This window comes from Arvicanthis niloticus, chromosome 9, assembly GCF_011762505.2.
Source record: "Arvicanthis niloticus isolate mArvNil1 chromosome 9, mArvNil1.pat.X, whole genome shotgun sequence".
Taxonomy (NCBI): Eukaryota; Metazoa; Chordata; class Mammalia; order Rodentia; family Muridae; genus Arvicanthis; species Arvicanthis niloticus.
The window spans coordinates 56,451,478-56,471,074 of NC_047666.1; the positions used below are offsets into that span (position 1 = coordinate 56,451,478).

The following is a 19,597-nucleotide window of genomic DNA, read 5'->3' on the forward strand; positions in this document are numbered from 1 at the left end:
ACAAAGCACGACCACTTTGTGGCAGCTGCTCAAGTCTAGCAGTTTCCACACACCTCTGTGGTTCCTAAGTACTCAAGGAAAAATGAAAAGAGATGCAAGTTACACTCCTCCACAGCAATGTTATTAACACCCAACCAAAGTGAAGTGATGAGTGATGTAAGCTAAATATAATGCATGTTCCATCATACAACTGGGCACACTCAGCAACAAGAAGACCCTGTGCACAGATGCTCACTGCAACACAAATGAACCCTGAACACAGTGATAGGTCAAGAAGCCAGAACACATACTGTATGACCGGCACGGAATGCCAGAACAGAAAGTTACAGAGACAAAGCTGACTTAGTGGATCTTAAGGCTGTGCAGAGGAGACACATGTAGATAAAAGGTGTTATTTTAGGGCAACAGAAATATCCTGAAGTGGCAGGGATGACAAAATTCTATGAATATAGTATGGGATATGCTAACTATATTCCAATAAAACTGCTATCAATAAATAAATGCAGAAGACATGTTACTCATGATTTAGGATCACACAGCGATGGACTGCAGCCTGAGTTCAAAATGTGAGAATCAACAGTATGACTTTCTAATAGAAAACAATACAATTTTCATTGACATCAAGTCCATGAAGCAATATAAAAACTTCAATGCATCCAGAGATTTATATTACTTAAAATTAAGTTATTTTTCATCCCCCAAACTGATTTAAAATTACCTTTTTTATTAGTGCATTAACTGGGATATCCATTTCAAGTTGACTGCTTTTTATATCTTGAAGATTAAGTTCTCTGTTTTCATATTCATTTAATTCTTTTTTGGTCATTTTTAATATTTCCTTAAATCTGTAAAAATGCACAGAATAAATAAAAACTTTAAAGAGTATATTCAACAACTATTTAAACAGATATCAAGTTCTGTCATTTAAAAGAGATACATTTTTGGGGCATGGTGGCATAATCCTTTAATCCTAGTACTTGAGAGTCAGAGATAGGGGGATCTCTTTAAAAGCCAGGACTACACAGAGAAAACAGTTTCAAAAAATACAACAACAAAAAGATAAATTTGTAAGTTACAACCCTCTTTCATTTGTATACTTAAAATCTGAATGCATTAGAATGAAATTAAAATCTTAGGTAAATAATATGAAGAAAAATTTATGCTATGTTCAGGAGATAGAACTAATACTGTAATCATGTACAGAATACCTATAATTATTATATCCATTTCAGTACATTACTATAAAACATTCTTGCATGTTAGCTGTAACTCAGATACCGGTAACTCAGGAGCAAATGTTTGAATGCTGTCGCCAGTTGGCCCTCTTCTGCAAGGCAAACACACAACTGAGCACTCAGGATGTAGCAGAGAGTGAAGGCTTAGCATGCAAACCCAGAAAGTACCAAGGAGATCATCCAAAGCAGAAAAGAGGGAAAGGAAAAACAAGTCTTTGTAGTTTGAGTGGAGGGAAACTAAACAGAACTTCATAAGAAATGAAAGAGGAAAACAGTGAAGGAAGAATTATAGAGAAAAGAAGGAATCTACAAGTCTTTGATAGGGATATCTACAAAACCCAAAAGATGTAAAACTGCACATACCACTAAGTGATGCACACAAGACAGTTCAATTACATTTTTTTTTTTAAAAAAAGCATTTGATTAGAATCAGACAGAAGACCTAAAATCTCAGGAACAAACAGAAAAGCTGCAAACACTGGGAAAGATTCCAGTTTAAGAGATCATGACAGAGGGACTGAGGAGGGAGGTCTGTGAATATCTGCTTTCACTTTGTGTGTTTATGGGATGTCCGAGTGGATCTCTAACTCCTGTGCCTTCTCTTGGGCTCTTGTCCAACAATTCAACAGTCTCTAGTTTATCTTGCTATATTTTATTTTGTTATGTTTTGTTGTTATCTCTTAGAAGCCTGTTCTTTTCTAATGAGAGAAAAAGGGAGTGAGTCCAGAGTGGAGGGGATGCGAGGAGGAACTGGGAGGAGCAGAGGGAGGAGCAACTGTGATCAATATGTATTGAATGAAAAAAAAAAAAACCAACTCTATTTTCAGTGTGGGGTCTGGGGGGGGGCTGGTGGCAGAGACACAAAGGCTCAATTCACTGTATTGAAGGCATACTTGTTTGTAAGTAGGAGGTAACCAGTCAGCTCTGTGGACCTGTGGGCTGCACATCTAAGAATTCAATTGACTTCGCATTCATAATAGTGAAGAAGGAAAACTGTTTACACTGACCACGTGCAAATCCTTTTCCTTGTCATTATTTCCTAAGCAGCAGAGGACAACAGATACTTAATTAGCTTTCACGCTAGCTTTGGTATTGTATGTAATTTAGAGAGGTGAGACAGTATATTGGAGGCTGGGAAGAGGTTAAATGCAAATAGTATATTATTTTATTTAAAGGACCCAAGAATTCACAGATTTTGCTATCTATAGAGTGTCCTAGATACAATTTCCCAAAGATGCCATAGCAGAGACTCAGAGTTTAAGTTTACTGAACCCCCTGCCTCCTCGTTTAGGCCCCTGGATGTCCAGTAGCAAGCTCAAAGCAGATACAGTTTGGGTGTCATTCTTAATCCCTTCTGCGACTCTGAACTGTGGATCACATCTTTGTTCAAGTCTGAAGCCATGTTAGTCATTTAAGGAGTTTATCCACAGCTAGCTGGCAATCCTCCTTTAAGACTAAAGACAAAGTGTCATGAGTAACAGGATATTTTAAGATGTTCAGGGACAAGATAATCAAAAGATGGTCCAATGCCACCTTTTACAATGCCGTGTTCCAGGCCCCTGGTGTGGTGCCTAGAATGCTCCAGTCATCACTCTAAGTCTGAGGGAACTGAGTTCATCTTCCCTGTCAGACTTTCTCTGATTCTAGGGATAGTATACACTATCTAGAAACACACTGTGACAACAGTTGAAGCGCTTCCTAGACAGCATCCACTTTACTGGTAAAAGTCTCAAAGCGCCTAAGAAAATGATCAACTGGATCCCAGTCTGGCCACATGCGTATGTCTCTTCCATCCCCCAATTCTTCTCTAAATAGTCCTGATGCTCTTGTCAGTACCCAGACTGCAGGGCACCACAACTTCTTCCCAGTGTGAGCACACTGAACAATTCCCCGCCCTCTGTTCTCTGGTCCTGTTACCCCTCTGTTCCTCTGTTCCCTGGTCCTGTTAGTTACCCCTTGGTCAACTGGAGTGAGGGACCCTCAGAGTCAGGCCTCTGTCTACATTCTGGTACCAGTACCAAGGGATGACATGACTATATACTATGTATGTGTATGTATTTAAAAAATTTAAAACAAGTTCAATATCATGGAAACCTCATATACACATGGGAGATGCCCATGGAACAAGTTTCTCTCCATGATAAAATTCTGTAACTAAAGAGAGATAAAGAAAACATAAATTATATAAAGGTAATTTATGACATAGTTAAAGAAAACCCCAAATAGGTTTTTAAGATATCAACTGCCTAGATGGCAAGAAGAAGGATGATGCAAAGGAAGGAAAGAGCTCGAGAGTGAGCTGCAAGGGAGGCATCAAAGCTGACACTCTACACCAAAGGCACTGCACTGTCTCAGAAAACCTTAGCATACATGCAGTACCTTAGAAAAAACCTTCAGTCTTGTCAGTTTCTGAAGTAAAGTTTAATGTAATTTACTTATGAAAATGCAGATAGAAATGAACTTGTATGTAGGCATTAGTACAATTAGTTAACTCAGTTAAGAATGGCTGAGAAGACGGAAACACTAAAACCTTACTCTGTCAGTTCCTTTTCTAATGCACCACTTCTCTTCTGTTCTTGATCCAAAGTATATTCCAGAGACTCTTTCAACTCTGTAAGCTTCTTCAGTTTTTCCTTATCCTCTTCAGACTTTGAAAAGAATTTTTAAAGAAAATATTTTTTATTTTTACTCTATTAAAAAGATTATTTCTCTTGTATGTCTATTGGGGGTGTTTTGCATGTGTGCCTGTGAGTGTGCACACATGCATGTGCTTGTGTATGAGTGTGTGTATGTAAGTGTGCATGTGTGTGTGAGTCTATGTGTCTCTGTGTGTGCTGCACGTGTGAATCTGTGTGTGCATGTGCGTGTATGTGTGCACACACAACAGAGGACTGCTTTTAGGAGTCAGTGCTCTCCTTTGTGTGTGAGCACCTGTGCATGTGTACACATGCCCATGTGTCAGAGGACTGCTTTCAGGAGTCAGTGTTCTCCTTTCAGCACACAGGTTCGTGGGATCAAGTTTGGGTCCGGCTTGGTGGCACGAGCTTTTATTTGCCTGATCCATCATGCCACCATTTGAACTTTGTTTGTTTGGCTTGGTTTTGTTTACTCTGCTTTAAGTTTTTCAGAGATCAAATGTTACCCAGTTTTGCTTGGAAATGACTATGCAGCCCAAGCTGGCACTAACTTTTGGCCATTCTCTGCCTTCAGTCTCTCAAATGCTGGGATTACAGCTATAAACCACACTGCTTGGCACCTTATTAAACTCTTAATTCACAGAGAAAACTTCAAAATATCACATATTTTGAATTCTTATCATTTTCTTAGAATGCTACAGAAAATCTGTCATCACTTTGAAATAAGCTTAACAAGTTTGAAGCACTGCTATAAAATGTTCAGGGGCAGTGAGGTGGCCCAGTGGATAAAAGTGTTTGCTGCCAATCCTGACCAATTGAGTTTGATCTCTGGAACCTACATGATGGAAAGAGACAACCTAAGTTGTCTTGTGAGCTCCACACCCAGGACATGGCATGTGCATGTCTCTCCTTCCACCAAAGAAAATAAATAAAGGAAACAGGAGCTGGACACAGTGCCTTTAATTTCAACACTTGCAAGGCAGTGGTAGATGGAGCTCTGTGAGTTTGAGGCCAGCCTGGTCTACATGTTGAGTTCCAGGACAACCAGAGCTAAGCAGTGAAACCCTGTCTCAAAAACTAGAACAAAATGAGACACAAACCATAAATTTAAATCTGTACTCTTAATACATTCCTTTAAGACTCCTATATAGCAGGTCATCTTCCGCCAGTCTCATAAACTCATCAACACATTGTCATGTTAGGAAAAATGGGCTACTCATAAAAAAAGAGCACACAGTGACCCTGGTGGCTGAGGTCAGCGGGGAGAACAGCTCTGTGAGCTGGTGTCTAATGCATTTATCTTGTAACCTTTCTAGTGTTAGCTCTTTAAAAAAAAAAAAGTAGAAAATACAGTTCTCTAGGGGAAAACACTTACATCATGATCTGGTATCTATTTTGGATGAATAAAAAGTATAAGTAATTCATTCTCAAAATCTCAGAGAAAGGCTTTGATTACTAGAAAATTTCAGAAGTCTAGATCAAATAACTTAAGTTTCTTAGAGTTTAAGGATTTACTGTAAAGCTCTAGTGGGGCAATGTTGTCCGATGTCCATAGCAACATTACATCTCTTCACCAAGAGACAGAGCTAACTCACAGGCCTACCAATTCACAGGACAGAAACAAGAGCTGGTGTGAACACAGCAGCAGACGGTCAAAATGTTAGGGCTGAAATCATTAATTTATGAACTCAGCCAACTTCTCTGCAGAGTGGACTTGTACTGTGAGGAACAAGCAGTGTGAACAGAAACAACATCAAGATTTTGTGTACTGCCCACTGTGTTCCCACAGCACCACTGCAGAGGACTGCCCACTGTGTTCCCACAGCCCCACTGCAGAGGACTGCCCACTGTGTGTGCCCAGAGCACCACTGCAGAGGACTGCCCACTGTGTTCCCACAGCACCACTGCAGAGGACTGCCCACTGTGTTCCCACAGCACCACTGCAGAGGACTGCCCACTGTGTGTTCCCACAGCACCACTGCAGAGGACTGCCCACTGTGTGTGCCCAGAGCACCACTGCAGAGGACTGCCCACTGTGTTCCCACAGCACCACTGCAGAGGACTGCCCACTGTGTTCCCACAGCACCACTGCAGAGGACTGCCCACTGTGTGTTCCCACAGCACCACTGCAGAGGACTGCCCACTGTGTGTGCCCAGAGCACCACTGCAGAGGACTGCCCACTGTGTGTGCCCAGAGCACCACTGCAGAGGACTGCCCACTGTGTTCCCACAGCCCCACTGCAGAGGACTGCCCACTGTGTGTGTTCCCACAGCACCACTGCAGAGGACTGCCCACTGTGTTCCCACAGAGCTGAGACCCTCCTCTCAGCAGGAAAGAATCCAGAAGAGGACAGCTTACCAAATTCACATTTGACAGGTTTTCCTGAAGTTGTTCGATTTCCTCTGATTGCTTTTTTATTGTAATTTCAAACTTGGAATTTTCAAGTTCAAGCCTAAAATTATATTTTAAAAGAATTATACTTATAAAGCAATTTTTAAAATATCACATAATTTCGAAAATCAAGAGTCGCTTAATAAACTCTTAAATTCTGAAAGGTCTGAAAAGCAGGTAATTTGGAAACCGTAATTTCTCTAGCTATGTTTTGTGGGTTAGGAATCAAGCCCACATCTTCATGCATAAGCTAAACCTCTAACTGCATCCTTTTTTAAAGGTATGCACTTCAAGAAACTTAGAGGTAAAACCGTGCCCTGGCTTCAGAGGTACTGCTGTCTTAACTGGCAGAGCGGCCACAAGATACTGTTTATTTGCTTCATAAACACCGGAGTCACACTGTTTAAACTGTACTTTTGTAGGTGGTCTTCCATCTTCTCAGCACGTTGTACAGCCTCTCTGTGTTGATCCTGCGACTCTTGCAACTGGAATAAAGAATAAAACAAACCTTTACTAATGAGCTATTCTAATTCTGCACATTTTAATCTTGTGCTACAATTTTCCAGGAACACAGGGATACCCATGATCTCTACTGTTCATGTGCACGTCTCTGGAGTGAAGGCAAATTTAACTGAGTTCTTGCAACAGGAATCTTATGTTCTCAAAAACTAAAATATCACCTAGCCCTTTACAGAAAATTTGCTGATGTCTGCTGTGACTGACAGCCCCGTTTGTAAATCACAGTCTACTAGCGCTTGGCCAGCTCAGCGGGCAGAACAGGGAGGTCTTAACTGCATCTAACCAGATGTGCAACCCAACCACACTCATGAAACTAAGAAAAGAGAATTTCTTTTTTCTTTCTTTTTGAGACAGGGCCCTGACTCTCCTAGAACTTGCTCTGTGGACTAGTCTGGACTCGAACTTAGAGATATGTCTGCCTTTGCCTCCCCAGTGCTAGGATTAAAAGCATGTGCGACCAGAGCTTGGCAGGAATTTCCAACATCATCTTGTCATTTGTGACTTTAAAAATCCTTATGTATATGTGCTATCTACCTATATATCTATAAATTGTCATAGCTCTGCCAGTTACGATGAATATAACATTGTAATGATAGTTGGTTGCCTTATGAAACTGTTTCAGTGGAGGTATATCCACAAGGAAGCCAGAATTCCTGGGTCCAAACACCATCTCCTCCAGATGCTAGATGTATAAATTCTAAGCAAATAAACTTTCTGTATCTTAGTGTCTTCATCTGTGAAATGGACATGATCCTACTCACGACAATGGACTACTGACAAGACTAATTAGGGAATATAAAGTACTTGAAGCATACATGGCAGCGAGAGAGATTTTAGGTGGGTGCTATGGCAACCATAGAAGAACCTCTACACAAATTGCATTGGCTTATGTAGCTGAATATGGCAGGAAATGGGAAGCCTGAGGCCCATACTATATCCCTAGGACTTCCTGCAGCGTCTGGAAATCTCTCAGGCACCAGTAGCTTTGTTCACATGCTCAGTCTTTAGCTTCTCTTTCTCCATACTACTGAGCTGGCGTGGATCACACAGTGCAGTAAACTGTTTCCTGGTATAAGCAGGAAATGCATGACAACCAGAGGCTCTGTGGAGAAACTGAGGTCCTTAAAGCAATACACTCCCCGAAGTGTGTTGGGCTGCTTCAGCCAGTCCTCTAATGGTCCATGGAGGTTTTGCAGCAGGAGTATCAGAAAAGCTGCAGACAGAGCCGCACAACTGCACCGCCTCTGGACTTTCAGATCCCAACTCTAGCCACATAATGAAAGAGGCAAATGCACTTACTTCTTTCTCATGGTGAGAAAAAAAAACATGTTTGACAGAATATTTCTCCTCTATTAGATTATATGCTTTCCATTTCATGTGCAATTCCTTAAAATATATCTAGAGTAAGAGCCTTCTTACGGGGAGGGGGTTAGGTATAAAATTCAGTTGGTAGTTGGTGAAGTACAAAAAAAAAGTCTTATCACCTTAAGGTCTCAAAAGAAGTAATTACTGGTAAGGTATGAAGTACCTAATTCTATTCTAATGACTATTAAGCAAAAACATTTTCAAGTTATTCAGGGGTCTGAACAAAGACGTACAGCTAGCACAGTGGGCCAAGATAACTAAGGTGATAAAACCCCACCATGGGGAAACACAGTGAACGGTAAAGTGCCCTGTAAACCAGAGTTCACCATTAACAACAGCCAAGAAGTAAAGCAGCCCAACACCCGCCAACTGATGGAGAATAGCAACGGCCTGTTACGGCAACAGAAAGATACAAGGAAGAGACCAAGGTCTGACAGCACTGCTGAGAGAACACAGCGATTCAAAAGGAATGAATATTGTATGATATTAAATGCTCAGAAAAGAGAAATTATATATAGATATAAAGAGATTGGTAGGTCTGGGAAAGACAAAAGGACGAGGGGTGACAACTGAGAGGCGCAAGGTTTACTCACTACAATAAGGTTCTCATGACTGTGATGACGACTATGTATCTGTAAATACACTGTGATGCAGATTTTTTACTTTAAATGGTGAGCTGTGTACAATATGTTCGTGATAACTCAACACTGTTGTTTGTTTTGCAAGCCAGATATACTGGGACCTACTTATAACCCCAGCACTTGAGAGGAGGAGGCAGGAGGATGGCTGCAAACTGCAGGACAGCCTGCTTCATGCAGTTACTTCTAGACCAGTTTGGTCTACAGAGATTCTACACCAAACACACAAAACAGATGGTAGAATCCAGACACTGTTTTCATTTTGTTTTAGATATGAATACTATATATGATCTGAATATTTCCAGACGGTCATATTTCTAAATCAAAGTAATGCCTAGCTTTGGAGACAGGTTTTAAATTATCCTAAAACATTTGCTTTTGATTTATTTCTGTCACAAGGCATTGAACATAAAGCCCCAAATGTTCAAGGCGAACACTGCACCTGGTCCCTTTAAAACTTTTTTTAGGCTAGCCTCAAACTCAGTCCTCCAAATAGCTGACATTACAGGTGTGCTGCCATACCTGGCTAGCGCCTGCATTTCTGAACAACATATATGGCCTTTCTATACAAGTTGTCTTGAAATTCATTAAATAAGTTTCAAAGATACTGTATCCACTCACAAAAATGGGGGTAAAAAGTAGGCAGATTTTCTAGAACTTTCCATAAACAGCATCTCTAAGTTTAACCTACTTTATCTCAACTGGAATAGAAATATCTCTGAAGAACGATATATAGTTCTCAATTTCCACAAGGATACTTTAAAAAAGACTTATGAAATTTTAAGAAAAAAATGGGGGTGGGGGGCTGGAGAGATGGCTCAGTGGTTAAGAGCACTGGTAGCTCTTCCAGAGGTCCTGAGTTCAATTCCCAGCAACCACATGGCAGCTCACAACCATCTGTAATGGGATCAGATGCCCTCTTCTGATGTATCTGAAGACAGCAACAGTGCACTCATATACATAAAATAAATGAATCTTAAAAAAAAAAAAAAAAGAAGCAGATGCTATTCCAACCATTTTAAAAAAACAAAAGAAAAAGAAAAAAAGGGGGCCAGTGAGCTGGCTCTGGAGGTTGAAGGTGTCTGTGGCCAATGATGATATCAGTCAGACCTCTAGAGATCATGTGACGGAAGGCGAGGGCAGACCCCACCAGCTGTCCTCCATACTCCCCTGGAATGAGGTAGCATGCTTGGCCTGTTCCCTCACAAGAAATAAATGCACTTTTTTTAAAGTCAAAGAAAAAAAAAAAAGGTAGAATAAAAGTGGAGTTTAAGAAGTAAGTTCATTATGAAGGTAATGGCAATGAAAATCTAAAAACCAGCTCTCTGCTGAAGCCGTCCTGAGCAGCTGGCATACGAAATTCATACGTACCTGGCTTCTGACCTGACCCAATTTCTTCTTTAAGTCTCGTGCTTCCTCTTCTAAACTGTTGCGGTAACGGGAGGAAACTTCGAGCGAAGCCTCTGACATTGACTGCTTTTTCAGGGTATCTGCCAGTTCTTGCTGAAGCTGCCTCACAACTACCTGATGAGACATTTGTTACCAATTTTATAAAACGTATTACCACATTAATACCATTTATTTCTTCCACACGCTCTGAGGAATATCACTGCATATGGTAGTGTGTGTACGAGGGGATGGTGGGGATGAATTCTACATTGTGAAACCTTTTATATACTTTATTTTTAATTTACTCATATTTAAAAATTTCATCTTTGAACTGACATGTAAACACACAGAACTGTATAGTGTACGTACTGTTTTGATACTTGTATACACTATCTAGCGCTTACATCAAGTTAGACACAGTTATGGCTTCAATTGATCATTTCTTTATGGTGAAATCCTTTCTTCTAAATGTTTGAAATACAGGGTGTATTATTGTTCACTAGCTCCATATTTCCTGCTCTTCACTGTAACTGACCCACTGACCCACACCTCCCTCCTTGTCTCACCCCCAGCTCCAAAAACCACTTCTGTACTCTGGAGCTTTTAAGAAATTAGCTTATTAAGACTATTTATTATGAGGAAGATCATGAGTCCTTGCGTTTCCGTGCCTGGTCTTCAGTCATCATCCTCTGCCCAGCTTTGGGCAGAGCCACTAGATTTTTATATTTAGCTAGACTTAACACTTAGTGTTAACAAACAGTATTTTGAATTTCTCTTTGGGATGTTTTAAAAAATATTTATCTTTCTTGGGGTTGGAGAGATGGCTCAGTGGTTAAGAGCAAATGACTGCTTTTCCAGAGAACCTGGGTTCGATTCATTCCAAGGGATTTTTACAGAGTACCATTGCCTGGCCTCTGTAAGCATTCAGCATGCACATGGTGGACAGACATACACGCAGGCACACGCTGATACTCCCCACCCCATGAGACAGAAATAAACAAAAGTTTAAAGTATACTTCTCTTTTCTGATACTCACTTCTCTTTCCGCTTTCTCATTCTCGTACTGACACATTCTTTCTTTCAGATGACTGCACTCAATGATTAACTCCTGATTTCTGTCTTCTAGCCTCAGGCTGTGCTTCTGACTCTCAGCTTGGAATCTGTTTAGCACATCCTGGAACTGGTCTTGGATGTTCACTATTGTCTTGTCTTTGCTCTCGGCCTTGTTGGCGGCATCGTCTAGTTGCTGTCGGAGCAGCGTGTTCTCACTCTGCAGCTGAGCCAGCCTCTCCTCTATCGACTCCTGCTTTCCCATGTATTTATTCACCTTCCCTTGCTCATCCTGAAACATGTGCTCCACCTCCTTCATCTGGCACTGTGTCTGGCTGAGGTCTCTCTGCACATGCTTCAGAGCCAGCGTCTTCTCTCTAAGTTCATCTTTTGTGTGATGAAACTCGATTTCTAGGCTATTCAATTTTCTTTCGGTTTTAGAAAGTTGCTGGGAGAGAACCTCATTGCTGTCTCTGAGGTTAGACATGTCGAAATTCATCTTGTCTTTCAAACGAAACCACTCATCTCTTGCTCTCTGGAAGGCCGTTTCTAGGTCTCTCTTTGCTGTCTGAATTTCGGCGTGATCATGCAGAGCGGAAGCCAGTCGAGATCGGAACGACTCAACGTCTGTTTCCAATCTCTCCTTATTCTGTTTTTCGTTGTCCAGCTTAGAACTCAGCATTGTGTTCTCAGCTTTAAGACTGTTAAGTTGCCCACTATACTGGAGCATTGTTTTTGTAAATGTTTCTTCATTCAGCTTAATCATCCTTTGAAGATTATCATTCTTCTCATTTGCAATCTTAATATCCTCAAGATACTTCTTTTCCTTCTCCTGGTTATGGTTTTTTATTGTGTCCATTTCCAGTCTCAACACGGCAACTTCATCCTGCAGCCTCTGGTTTTTATGCAATAGATCTTTTTCTTTTTCCTGACTAACAGAAACCTAAGTAACAAAAGAGACATTTAGCTAGTAGTCTACGAAACGTCACAATTTCCTACAGAATTCAAGAACAGCATGTAAAGTTCTTCAACCTAAGTGCTGAAACACATATAGCAGCTGGAAAAATAGACTAATTTTTCAGCTTATAGAAGTATAATTCCTAAAACTTCATAAATGTAATCAAAGACAATGACTTCATGAAATTAAGAGAGAAATACTTGGCTGGGCGGTGGTGGTTCACGCCTTTAATCCCAGCACTTGGGAGGCAGAGGCAGGCCGATTTCTGAGTTCGAGGCCAGCCTGGTCTACAGAGTGAGTTCCAAGACAGCCAGGGCTATACAGAGAAACCCTGCCTTGAAAAACAAAAACCAACCAACCAACCAAACAAACAAAACAGAGAGAGAGAGAGAGAGAGAGAGAGACAGACAGAGAGAGACAGAGAGAGACAGAGAGAGAAATACTTTTTAAGAAACTCAGCACTGGAAAAGCCCTTCTCTGAATTACAACAGGCTTCAGGCACCAAGTCCAAGATTACTAAATTTGTTGACAGTTCACATCAGGAGCTGGCTTCATGCAGGTGAGAACCACAGCACAGTTCCCAGCACCCGGGTAAGTGCTGGGGTGAGTGGCAGCCCACCTGCAACTGCAGCTCATGGGAAGCCAAGATGGGAGATGCCCGGGCAAGCTGGCTTGGTGGGCTAGCCAAGCAGGTTCAGAGAGAGCCCCTGCATCAACATGTGAAGTGCAGAGAAACCAAAAAGAAACCTACCATCAACCTCTACGTGCATGCACTTGTGTTCACAAATGTGAACACACAAACATACCACATACACATGCAAAAAAAAAAAATCAGGTCTACACTTTAATGTAAATAATCGGTCTGTAATAAGACCCTTAGCTCTTTCATTTACACACAAGATATTTCCCAAAGCTCCTTTAGTTCTTTTTATCCAGAAAGACTTTTCTAACATTCTTTTTAGTCTGTCATTGAAACCATATTTATTGATAAATGCTAAAAATAAGCACTATACAAATAAGTATGTCTGCACAGGTGCGTGAACTCTTATCACCACCATTGTGAAAAGGAGAGATTAAAAATTTAACAAGCTGCAGAATTCCCCAGTCTCCTCACGCTGTGGCTAGCGCTCCCTCACCAGAGCACTTATTCCTTTACATTACTTCAGACAGCAGGAAGCCTCCTGAAACAGGTTTATATGTATGCACACATATGGTTCAGAAATCCTCTATGTTTTCTGTGGTCCATAAGGCTGGCTCTGAAAATATGTAAATACATCAATGCACAAACGCATCTTTTGAAGACTAAAGAAAATACCTCAGAAGTCATTTTCTTCTGCGTCATTTCTATCTCCTTTTGCTTGCAGAGGTGATTTGCAAGAATCCCATCTTGTAACATTCTGGCATTCTGTTCTCGGGAAAGCTGCCTCTGAGTCTCGTCTCGCTCCTCTAAAACCTGGAGATACAGTGATGAAGTTTTCAGTCTCACACCTCTGCGCCTGTTGTGGACATGGTATCTAGAAGCTTACTTAGGGCAGGAACATTAAAAACATACTAGAGACAGCCAATGAAAACATGAGGAACCCACATAAAACACTCAATTTGTACTGCATATTATAGTTACATTGCTTAAAAAACTAAACTACTTCCTACAGGTGGAAAGTATATTGCAAACTACAGTTTATTACAAACATCTAACTAGTTTTAATAGTTTCAAAGTCGGCTTTTATTTTTAAGAGTGCTAAACTAACTTTATTTTCCAGATTAAACTTACTTTCCATTGCTTCACTTCGAAAAGATACATGTGACACCCATCTGTTTCCAAGAGTCACAATAAATAATTTCTGCTATCTATGTTAAGATTTATTCTCAGCATGAGGTGCCACTGGTCAACATTGGGATGGAGATATATATATATATTACATCAACTAGTGATGATGTTGATGTCTGTCATGTTCATAACGTTTGTATAATAAGGAAACATAAATCTTAAGTGGCTCATGGAGATATATACTTGGATGTATGTAAATACACTTATATAATTAAAGTGACATTAAAATACACAAATAAAAGTAGGAGTAAGACATTTTACCAGGGATTAGCTTACCTGGTTGAGATGACTTCTCACTGTCTTCAGCTCCATCTCCAGGGTCCTGAGAGAGACTTCAAGCTGCTGCCTGGCTTCCACCTCACTCTGATACTGCTCGCTTTTCCTTCTAAGCTGCTCCACGATTTTCTCAGAAAGCTGATCTGCACTTCTCCTCTTCTCTTCCTCTTGTTTCAGTACAAATCTGAAGTTAAAATTAACTTGTTTTTACAAAACAAACATCACTTTGTGATCTGGACCTAAACATGGTAATGTACTATCCTAATAAACTTTCTCTGTTATTAAATAATTTTTTCCACTTTATGATTCATGAGTTTAATTTCTTACTTTAATCTCTTCTAAAGCCCATATGTTCTTGATGATAATAAGGATGAATAAAAACTTTAATTAGCAAGTTTCTAGAAGTCTGGTAAATATTATTGAAAAGGAATTTTGAACTCATTCAGTACAGTTACAAGTTGAAAATGATCTTTTGTAGAGAGAGAGATGGCTCTGTGGTTAGAGCACCGGCTGCTCTTCCAGAACTCCAGTTCAGTTCAGAGCATCCACATGGTGGTTCACAACCATCTATAGCAACAGTTCTAAAGAAGCCAAGGCGCCGGCTCTGGCCTCCGCGGGTACTGCACACATGCAGTGCACAGACAGACATGTGGACAAAACTTCCAAACTCATGAAGTAAATTTTTTTAAAAAGAAAAATTATCTTTTACACCAGTTGTATTTACTTCTTAATCAAAACAGACAATTTAAACTTAATTGTTTAAAAGGTATTAGTTTTAAAGATTACACTGTGATCAGAAGTACAATTTTTAACTTTATGAAATATTTCAGGCCTCTCTAAAGCACTGCGTCTTAAGATAGCACCTTCTACTGTTCTGTATAACACATACACCAAAGCTTTAGCCAAATTAAAAAAGAATTCCAAATTAATAAAATTAGAAAAAAATAGGTTTTTTTTCCTATCTGTAGGGTAATAACTATATACTTTCAAATCTTTATTCCATCAACTGGAAAATCTGAAAGAAACTGATGAATTTCATAATGTATGTGACATACCACCATTAATCCAAAAAGAGATTTAAAAATGTAAATAGGTCCCCCACAAGTAATAAGACCAAAACAACAATAAAACCCAGGTCCAGATAGATCTACCGCAGAACTCTACCACAGCTTTAAAGAACTAAAACCAACTCTATTACATAGAAAAGGAAAATAAATTAAGTAATTTTTGAAAGGAAATTCTCTTTATGAAGCTGGCACTGTACTGAAACCTAAATCAGATTTAAAAAAACCAACAACAACAATAAAGGAAATGTATTCGTCAATCTACCTGATGGACACAGATGCAAAAATTCCTATTAAGATATGCTAATCAAATAAAAAAAAACACATCAAAAAGATCATCCACCACGATTAAGTTGGCTTTAAGGATGGCTCAACATACGTAAATCAGGAAGCGTAGCTCACCACATGATCATCTCATCATCTACAGAACAGGCTGTTGACAAGGCTCTAACACACCTTCAAAGCTGAGCTGTCACTGCCCCGAATATAGGTCAGAGGGTCAAGGTACTTCCTCTAAGCCAGACTACTTGAGTTGGATCTCTAGGACACACATGGTGGAAGGAGACCGGCCCTCCAAAGTTAGCACCCGACTTCCACACACTTGCAAGGTGTATAGGCTCATATATGAATGAGTGAGTGTAACAGAACATTAAGCAGTAATAAATAATAACCAGAGACAGCACACCTCAGCCTGCAGAGCTCCTGCTCCCAGCCGACCTTCTCATGTTCCAACCGTGACTTCACTTCTTCTGTCTCTGACACTTCCTGCTGTAATCCCTTATATTTGTTTTCCATTCTTTTCAGTTTTCCTGTAAGTAGTTCACAGTGGCTTCTTTTAAGTTCTATTAATCTTTTATATGAATAAACAGCATCTCGGATTTTCAGTAGACTAACAGTATCTGCATGAGGAGACAATAAGAGACAGATAAAATGAGTGTGCATATTAGAAGAAGCCTGCATGCTTGCGTTCATTCACTTACACTGAGCACCTACAATGTGGAACACCTTACACTAGGCTCTGCAAGTAACACAGGTGACCCTTGCTCTGGGTCAGCTTAAAAGAACATGTGCGATTTATACACAATGGGTTTGTTCTTCTAAAACTGGATAGAACTGGAGATCTTCATGTTAAGCTAAACTTAGCCAAACATTCCATGTTAGGTTTAAAACAGAAACAAAAAGCACTTAATGAGCCTCTGTTTTAATCTGCTTTTAGCCAAGATGAGGTAACAGTTATGGAGCCACAATCCCACTTGAAACAACACAAATGAAGACAGATAAAATATCTTAAATAATAATCTCACAACTTGATCCTTAATAGACAAATGAAATTATGAACATCCCAGGCCTGACTCTCTTACCACTCACAGATAAAGAACTGCAGTAGAGCTCCCTACACTTGCTGAGTTGAGGTGATTAAGTTCAGAGTCTGACCAGGCAGTGGTGGTACAGGCCTTTAATCCCAGCACTTGGGAGGCAGAGACAAGCAGATTTCTGAGTTCGAGGCCAGCCTGGTCTACAGAGTGAGTTCTAGGACAGCCTGGGCTACACAGAGAAACCCTGTCTTTAAAAACCAAAAAAAAAAAAAAAAAAAAAAAAAAAGTTCAGAGTCTGATCATCAAAGACAGCTTGAGATCACAGGACAGACCAGAGAGGAGACAGCAACATAGATAAAGACCCTGCAGGACTGTACAGGACCCAGAATACTTAGCCAAGTACTGAACATATGGCAAGAAACTACATCAACCAAGGATAAACTATCTGAAAAGATTAGATGAAATTTCATCCATTGCTCCTATAAGAAGAATATCTATTCTGCTTAGTCAGGCTGGACAATACAATTTACAAGATATTGGATACAGATCAGAAAGGAGTTTATCAAAGACAGTAAAGGAAAAGAAATACATGCAAAATCCTTGACATTAATTAGTAGTGTAACGTACGTTAAGACCAGAATGATATGCGTACTATGCAGCCATTAGAATAGCTAAGATTTAAAATACTGCTATCAGTGTTTCTGAGGACATACACACTGGATCTCTCCTCTCATGGATGGGAAGACAGAACGAGGACATGCTAGAGAACAATCTGTCAGAGTTTTAACAAGGAGCGTGGGAGAAATGGAAGCTTCTTTGATAAGATTTGTTAACTATGCTGATTATGGTAATTAAATATGTTTAATACAAATGTTGAAACTAACCAAATTACCCTTTATATATCAATATGCCTTGCTGGAACTGTATAAAACAAAACAGTCTACTGCAACTTCTAAGACAACCGAAACACAGAAAAGACTGGAGGAAGCTCAAGGACTGAGCAGTTTAACCTTGTAGCATAGGGGTCATATGATCAGGTCTGAATCTTTTCAATTACATAATTACAGTTAAAAAAGAGACCAGGCTTGCAGGAGGTGGGTTAGCAAGAACAAATGGCTTTCTAGGTTTGCAGCTTTCTAGGCAGAGACCAGGTATCGTAGGGTTACTGTTCTGATGAAACACTCCGACCAAAGCAACTTGGGGAGGAAAGGTTTACTTGGTTTGGGCTTCCACATGACTGCTCATCACTGAAGGAAATTAGGTAAAAGGGAGAAACCTGGAAGAACGCTGATGCGGAGTCCATGGAGGGGTGCTGCTCAGTGCTCGCTCATCATGACTTGCTCAACACAAGACTACTAGCTCAGTACAGTACAGTACTACCTAATGGGATGGACCCCCTCATCAGTCACTAGTTAAGTAAATGTCCTGCAGGTCTGCCTACAGCCAGAGCTTCTGGAGACATAGGCTCAGTTAAGACTCCCTCCTCTCTGATACTCTAGCTTGTGTCAAGGTGACATAAAACTAGCTAGCACAGCAGGTAACATCACCCGGTGATAGTAAGACACAGAAGAAGAGCAAGATGAACAAAAAGATTGGATGTGTCGGTCCCACAAGAGGGGCTGCAGTGCTCCGGCTGACAGTATAACGAGCAGCTCACGTACTATGTTAATACAACGTGTATTTATGACAGGAACAGTACTGTCCCACATCAGGGTTCGGGGCAATGCTAAGTGGTACATGTCATCCATCATACATTAAAAGGCCTTCCACTCACACAGTGATACCTTTACACTCCAGTCTGAGATGCTCAATTTCACACAAAACGCTCTCGTAATCAGGGCCCTGGAGCTCATGGTCCTCGGAGCTCGTTTCAGATGACTCAGTGAAGTCATCAAGGTTGCCCACAGCAGCTGTCTGCTTGCTGTCCTGTAAAATAAACACCATTTTAAACTGTTCCCTGATGTTTACACTATGCATGAAATATACAAGCTTTATACAAGCTTTCTGTTTTATACAAGCAGAAAGAGACACTTTCTAAAAGAACTCAACTGTGGTCAAAAGGACACCGATACCAACCGCCACTGTTTCTTACCTGATAGCAAAGTCCTGTTTTCACTTTGTCTTTCATATCTTTTAACTTACATTTTTAAACATTACCTCATATTTTAAAACAAAATATTGTTTTGCTATTCTTTTTACATTACCTTGTTATTTTTATTAGATGTTTTCTTTGTGGGCCTAAAAAAAAAAACACATAAAAATCCTTTAAGACTAATATTATATAAAATATAAAGAATATATAAGATTATTGACTTTTATACAAAACCTCTACATTTGAAACTTATTTCTTTTACTAATAAAGTTAATAGAATATTTTAAATATAATAATTTTCTATAGGGTGTTTAGTTATAAACAGAAAGTAGGAGATAAAAATAACTATTACTATCATAAGAAGAAATTGGAAACACACATATTTCTTTTAGTCAATTGAGGATGACCTTGAGCCTCCAACCTCAACCCACAGAGCTGGGGTCTGAACTGTGTGCCACCAAGGTCCACAGTGGGCTGTTAGTCATAAATACAGGGTTCTGTGTATTCTAGGCAAGTTAGCTACTACCTGAGCCATATCCCCAGGCCAGGAAGAATTAAACTTAGGTCAAAGTTCCCATGATCACAGAAAAAGGAAAAACATGTTACTTGCTTTATTTGCTAGAAAAAAAGATAACATTAAAAAAGTTTACTTTTCTTCTTAGTGTGTGTGTGTGTGTGTGTGTGTGTGTGTATGCACACATAAATGTGTGTTATAACAAGTAAGGAGGTCAGAGAATGTGCATGAGCCATTCTCTCCTGCGGCCATGTGTGTTCTGAGATATCAGACTCAGGGCCTCATGCTTGGTGGCAAGTGCTTTCATCTTCTAAGCCCTATTGCT

General features: G+C 40.0%; 1 protein-coding gene across 3 annotated transcripts in view; it reads right to left on the reverse strand.

Annotated features, from left to right (window-relative positions):
• Window positions 1-19,597, reverse strand: part of Ankrd30a (ankyrin repeat domain 30A) — a 69,871-nt gene that overhangs the window by 12,591 nt on the left and 37,683 nt on the right. For all 3 annotated transcript variants that reach the window (XR_013112594.1, XM_076940387.1, XM_034512242.2), the window contains 11 exons: window positions 18,871-18,904; window positions 18,451-18,592; window positions 16,036-16,249; window positions 14,287-14,470; window positions 13,498-13,635; window positions 11,211-12,167; window positions 10,157-10,309; window positions 6,678-6,748; window positions 6,231-6,324; window positions 3,771-3,883; window positions 719-845 (listed from right to left, as the gene is read on the reverse strand). Coding sequence is in view for 2 of the 3 variants with exons in the window: in XM_076940387.1 (XP_076796502.1) it covers window positions 719-845; window positions 3,771-3,883; window positions 6,231-6,324; window positions 6,678-6,748; window positions 10,157-10,309; window positions 11,211-12,167; window positions 13,498-13,635; window positions 14,287-14,470; window positions 16,036-16,249; window positions 18,451-18,592; window positions 18,871-18,904 (2,227 nt within the window). In the remaining variant the exon portion in view is untranslated. The remainder of the gene's footprint in view (window positions 1-718; window positions 846-3,770; window positions 3,884-6,230; window positions 6,325-6,677; window positions 6,749-10,156; window positions 10,310-11,210; window positions 12,168-13,497; window positions 13,636-14,286; window positions 14,471-16,035; window positions 16,250-18,450; window positions 18,593-18,870; window positions 18,905-19,597) is intronic.